Source organism: Amborella trichopoda, chromosome 11 (assembly GCF_054954075.1).
Source record: "Amborella trichopoda isolate Santa Cruz 75 chromosome 11, AtrichopodaSantaCruz75HAP2 v2.0, whole genome shotgun sequence".
NCBI classification, from domain to species: Eukaryota; Viridiplantae; Streptophyta; class Magnoliopsida; order Amborellales; family Amborellaceae; genus Amborella; species Amborella trichopoda.
Window position 1 is genome coordinate 4,119,251 of NC_142346.1, and position 6,064 is coordinate 4,125,314.

Genomic DNA, 6,064 nt, shown 5'->3' on the forward strand with positions numbered 1-6,064 from the left:
AAAGCCTTTTATTTTCCTTATGATATTATACCTCGCTTTATAAACCTTTCTATAAAAAGGTGTTTACTTCTCTCATATGCCGACGCACATAATCTCTCTGGATTTTTAAATCAGATTTGCGATCTAAAACTAGCGTAATTCCGTGTCTCAACAACCGCCACCGACTCAAGAACATTAGAATATTTTATAAAATGTTTTGATAAGGCTGCATCCCTGTCAAAATAAGTAAAACACACCTCAAAATTCATTTAAAATTGCAGTTTTAGCATTGGAAAACCTACAAATCGATCGTATGTATTTTGTTTATTATAGTTTTAAAAAAATTAAAATTTTTAAAATTTTAAAAATAATGTATATTATAACACATTATCTACACTCTATCTATTTTCAAGTATTTACTAATCTACTAGCCCTTTACTACTTTTTTAGCTAAAATAATCATAATTGGTGGTGCAAATTGATTCTAGAGCCATCTTGACTTTTCCCATGCCCAAAAGTGTTGTTTGAATGCGTTTTATAGTGAGGCTTCACTCTATTTTTTCATAAGGCCAAGGCCTTACCGAAACTATATTGATTGGGCATATCTAAAGCTTTTTTTATTTATAAACTTATAAAAATTGATGGCCTAAAAATGCATTACAAGATGTATTATTTTTAAAACTTGAAATCTATTTTTCTTCTTTGTTTATAAAGATCAAGATAATTTATTTATAAATTTTTTAATATCAAAACAATTTTTTTTAGTGAATTTTTGAAATGCGCTTTAATTGGATTGTTTAGGGCTTGATATAAACTTTTTCATTATGATTTACCCCATTAAACAACCAACCAACTTTACGGCTACGAATATCTCAAAAACTATCCCTCCATCAAATCACAACCGTTCGTACACGCTATCTCACGGACAAAACCTGACATTGTCGTTGGGTGGCATATATCACGCATGGTGATATGTAATATGACCCTTTTTTCTTTGGTACTATTGACTTGTGTGCCATTTCTTCCTCATTTTTCTTTGGTATTGACTTGTACGCCATTTTCTGTGGAATAACATTAAATAGAGAGAGAAAACTAGAGAGAGAAACCCTCTCTCTCTCTAAGTGATAGAGAGAGAAACCCCAATCTCCACCCCCTCTCTCTCTAAGTTATAGAGAGAGAAACCCCAATATCCACCCTTTCTATCTCCTTCGAGTAATAGAGAGAGAAACCTCATCTCCAACACCCCCTCTCTCTCTCTCTAATGCCTATATAAGTACCCACCCTTACCCACCCGTCTTGGGGCCAACCCCTACAATGGAGTCTCTCTTCCTACTTGCTTTCTCTCTCCTAGCCTTAATCATATCAGTGAAGCTCTTGTATAGCAAAAGATTCAAGCTTCCTCCAGGTCCAAGGCCATGGCCATTGTTTGGCAACTTACATGAAATAGAGCCTGTTAGGTTCAGGTGTTTTGCAAAGTGGGCTGAGCGCTATGGACCCATTATGTCTGTTTGGATTGGAGGAAGCCTCAATGTTATTGTATCGAGCCCTGAATTGGCCAGAGAGGTGCTCAAAGAGAAGGACCAGCATCTAGCTAATAGACATAGAACAAGGTCTGCTGCAAAGTTCAGTAGAGAGGGAACTGACCTTATCTGGGCTGATTATGGTCCTCACTATGTCAAGGTTAGGAAGCTTTGCACTCTAGAGTTGTTCTCAGTTAAGAGGCTTGAGGCACTTAGGGCCATAAGGGAGGAGGAGGTCTCGGCCATGGTGGAGTCCTTGTATACGGATTGCAAAGGTATGTGCTCTCTCTCTCTCTCTCTCTCTCTCTCTCTCTCTCTCCTTTTACCAATATCAGTCCAGGGATTAGTACACACTCTATCTCCTTTTACCAATATCAGTCCAGGGATTAGTAAGTTGTTAATGATTAACAGATCAAAATCAGTGAAATAGCAACAATAATGGTCATCTCCATCAAGAGAGAGAGTCTCTTGATTGAAACGGTTCAATTATTGTCACTGAATTAAGCAATATATAAGGCTTTGTTTCTTCATTTTCCTGATTGATTTCCATCGATATGGCATGAGCTGAGCCAAAATTTTTGTCGATTCAAATATGCTCATACATGTGTGTAAATGAGTTATTAGGGGTGTACATTTTTTTTTTTTTTTGGGTAGATCAGTGGGGATTACAGGCCCCTGCTGTTTTAGAAATAATCAGTGGTTTGCGAATGCATAAGTGAGAATGGAAGGTCAGACGGTTAGCTGAAGCTCATGAGGTGCTACCAGTGCGAAATTGTCGCGGCAGTGCCACTCAGCTTTGCGAATTTTCCCGGTGATAAATTTGTGAAAAAAGAAAAAAGTTAAATAGTTAAAAATAGAGTTATTGTGCACAATTCAGCCACTACCTGCTTTTTAGTATGTCATTAAACTGTATTTACTATTAATATTCAATTATGATAAGCTTGCTTTAGTGAGGAATTATTTATTTATTGATAAAGCTCTAGTGAGGAAATCGTGCTTGTTTTTATTTCCCTATACATCGAATGAGAGAGAGATTTGCTGGCGCCTTATGTATAGAAAGAGGTAGATAATCTTCTTTTTGCGGTTGGCAATGGGCCCGTCCAACCTGCCCGGAAAAAGTGGCTCTCCGCCACGGACTTTGGCAGGAGGGCGGGGCCGGGGCCGAGCACTAGGCCGGATTTTTACGGTTCCATCATGCCGACACATGTCCAAACGGGCCCAGTCCTGGCTACGTTACCTAGCCATGGCCCTAGGACTCGTGTATGGCCCCGAATAGACAATGACAACTGCCCTCCTTGACCCGTTTTTGCAGTCTTCAACCAAGCCAAAGTAGTAAATTCAAAGATTACATGTTCTCTAGGGAATAAAATGTATATTTGCTCCCTGGAGAAAAACCCCAGCATGGAGGGTGGCAATAGATTGGGTGCCCTAGCCCTTTCTATCAAAATTAGGGCTTAGGCTGCAAAAATGTGGCTCAAGAGCTGGGCTAGCGTCGAGCAATCACAACCTGAGGGTAAGAGCTGGATCCGACATGAGCCATCCGTTATAATAGGCGGGCAGGCCCTGTTCGGCCTGGTGCAGCCTTCTTTCTTTATTTTATTTTATTTTATTTATTTATTTATTTTTTGACTCTATATGGCCTAGCCCGCATAAATAGGGTTAGGAGCGGGCCTAGGCCGTGGCCTCTTTGGCTGGATTGGAATGGACCGGACTAAGGCCACGCAGCCTTGAGAGTTGCCAACCCTACATTTAGGACCCCACATTTTGTGGATGTGACCTACTCTACCTAGAAATATCAACCTCATAACTGAACATAAATTTTCTAATTGTTGGATAGTCCGATATAGGTGTATTAAAAGTCCAACCCCTTATTTATCTTCTTTCTCTAAAATTACACTTATGTGATTCTGGATCCGAAATTTTTTGGACCTAGGTGGTCTTTTGGCCAAGGGAACAAAAGTATAATGTACTCGTCTGGGAACACAATCTACTCTCTATTAAATGGCAAATCCACAACTGCGCTATATGTGTTTAGTTAGACACTCAAAGGGGCAAAATGGAAATGAGCTACTCGAATTTTCAAGCAAAAGAATATTATGAAATATATATCCATAAGGCACAAAAAAATATGAGATAGATCATCGAATCAATTGGGCATGTGGAATGGGTCCTCATGATCCCCCACTGCATCCCTTGTTTAGTGGTCCAAGGGTCTATCCTACACTTGGACCCCACTCGATGCATGACCCGGACCCACCCCAATACATCGGATAAGGACCAAGTTAAAATATTAAAAATAATAAAATTATAAAATAAAGTATTACATATTTTTTTGTAATATAAAATAGATGTTATAAAATAAAGTAATACATATTTTTTTGTAATGTATAATAAATGTTTATATATAGTAGGGTAGGGGCGAGTTAAGGCGTGAGCTAACCCGATTAAATCTGTGCTGGATGTGGACCATAACGATTCTCAACCCCCCGACTTGCAAAAGTTGGACTTGAACATAGACCTGAATGGAGTTGATCTACCCCAATTGGCAACCCCACGGTCCTTAAAAAAGTAGGGCTTGGCAATGGGCTGGTTGGCTCACAAGGCCTTAGAAAAGTAGGGCTTGGGCCTGTGGCCCAATGGCAGGGCAAGGGCCATTCTAGACCGGCCTGGTTCTCTTTTCTTTCTTGTTTTTCTTTTATTTTTTTTCGTTTATTTTTGGCCCAACGATTAGGGTTTGGGCCCGGCCGGGCGAAGTTGCCACCCTTACATAGCACTGCATACCCTGCTCTTCTTGCCTTTCGAATAAGAATGATTGCATAAACATTCAACATATTGCGATCATTTTTCGCTTAAATCAGTCACTAATATCCTCTTTTTTTTGTTCTTATAGGAAAATCTGAAGAAAGGTTGGTGTTGAGGACGTATCTCTCAGTTGTGACCTTCAACCACATCACTAGGCTAGTGTTTGGGAAGCGATTCATTAACTCCAAGGGAGAGATGGAGGAGCAAGGGAAGGAGTTTAAGGACATTGTGGCCACAGGCAATGAGCTTAGTGCATCGTTGTCCATAGCTGAGCACCTGCCATGGCTGCAATCCCTATTCCCATTAGAGGTAGAGGCCTTTGATAAACATTGGGACCGTCGTGACCGACTCACACGCACCATCATGGAAGAGCACACAAAGGCACGTCTCGAGTCTGGTAGCGAGCAACAGCACTTTGTGGGTGCACTTCTCTCGTTGCGTGATGAATACGATCTTAGCGACGATACAGTCACAGGCCTACTTTGGGTACCGCACTCTTCACCAGTTCCTTCTTTACTCATTTTTGGAAATCTTCTTTTCGTTTGGTTAACTTGTTTAAACGAATTTGAATCCCAGGACATGATCCAGGCCGGCATGGACACAATAGCCATAACATGTGAGTGGGGCATGGCAGAGCTCATTCGGAACCCTCAAGTACAAGCCAAAGCGCAAGAGGAGCTCGATAGAGTCATCGGAGACAAGCGCGCAATGACAGAGTCTGACTTCTCGCAGCTCCCATATCTGAGGTGCATTGCCAAGGAGTCCTTACGTCTCCATCCCCCCACCCCCCTAATGCTCCCACACAGAGCCTCAAAGCACATCAAGCTCGGCGGCTATGACGTGCCTAAGGGTTCCAACGTGCACGTGAACGCCTGGGCGATCGCTAGGCATCCGGATACCTGGAAGGACCCTACAGTATTTCGTCCTGAGAGGTTCCTAGAAGATGATGTCGACATGAAAGGCCAGGACTTTAGGCTCCTGCCATTCGGATCTGGTAGGAGAATTTGCCCTGGAGCCACATTGGGGACTTACCTTCTTCAATTGATGCTAGGCAGGATGTTACATGGTTTCAGATGGACCACAATAGATGCCTCGAGCATCGATATGTCCGAGGACCCGGGCCTAGTGGCCTTCATGACCACTCCACTGGTGGCTGTGGCCACCCCAAGGCTGCCTTCTGATTTATACTCATGTCAGTCCATGAAAGTGTGAAGTCTATTGTATCGACGATGGTTGGATCGACGGTCGATAATGGCCCGACGAAGATTGTGATATTAAATCCGTCGCTCATTGAGGAAACATACTGGAAGTAAGAGGTGTGAATGCTTCGGATGATAATAAAAAAAAATCATATCAAAGGTGTGAATGCTTCGGATGATAATAAAAAAAAATCATTGATATGGATGTATATTGCTTTTTTAGTAGTTCTTAGGACATGTTTGAATCCCTTTGGAAAGGTTGAGAAAACAATGTAGAGATGAGTTTCACTTAGTATAGGAGAGAATATGTTTTATGAGGAGAAAATATAAATTAGTGTTTGATTGGTTAAGGTGTTGAAAATTACAACGGCAGATTCTGAGTTCAAATCCTACAAATGAACTACCCAAAACAAAAAAAGAAAATATCTACTCTGATCAACCAAAACCTTAAAATCTAAAGATGAATTTTTTTTTTTTAGTTAAGTAAATATTTTGGAAAAGTATATAATGAGACTATTTACCTTTGGTACAATATAGTCGCAATAAATCTTGACCGTTGAATGT

General features: G+C 40.8%; 1 protein-coding gene across 1 annotated transcript; it reads left to right on the forward strand.

Annotated features, from left to right (window-relative positions):
* Window positions 1-1,277: 1,277 nt before the first annotated feature.
* On the forward strand, window positions 1,278-5,850 carry LOC18441256 (cytochrome P450 98A2). Its single transcript, XM_011627639.3, has 3 exons — window positions 1,278-1,774; window positions 4,390-4,787; window positions 4,878-5,850. The coding sequence occupies exons 1-3, from the start codon at window positions 1,294-1,296 to the stop codon at window positions 5,511-5,513; spliced, it is 1,515 nt and encodes a 504-aa protein (XP_011625941.2). The 5' UTR covers window positions 1,278-1,293; the 3' UTR covers window positions 5,514-5,850.
* Window positions 5,851-6,064: the final 214 nt, after the last annotated feature.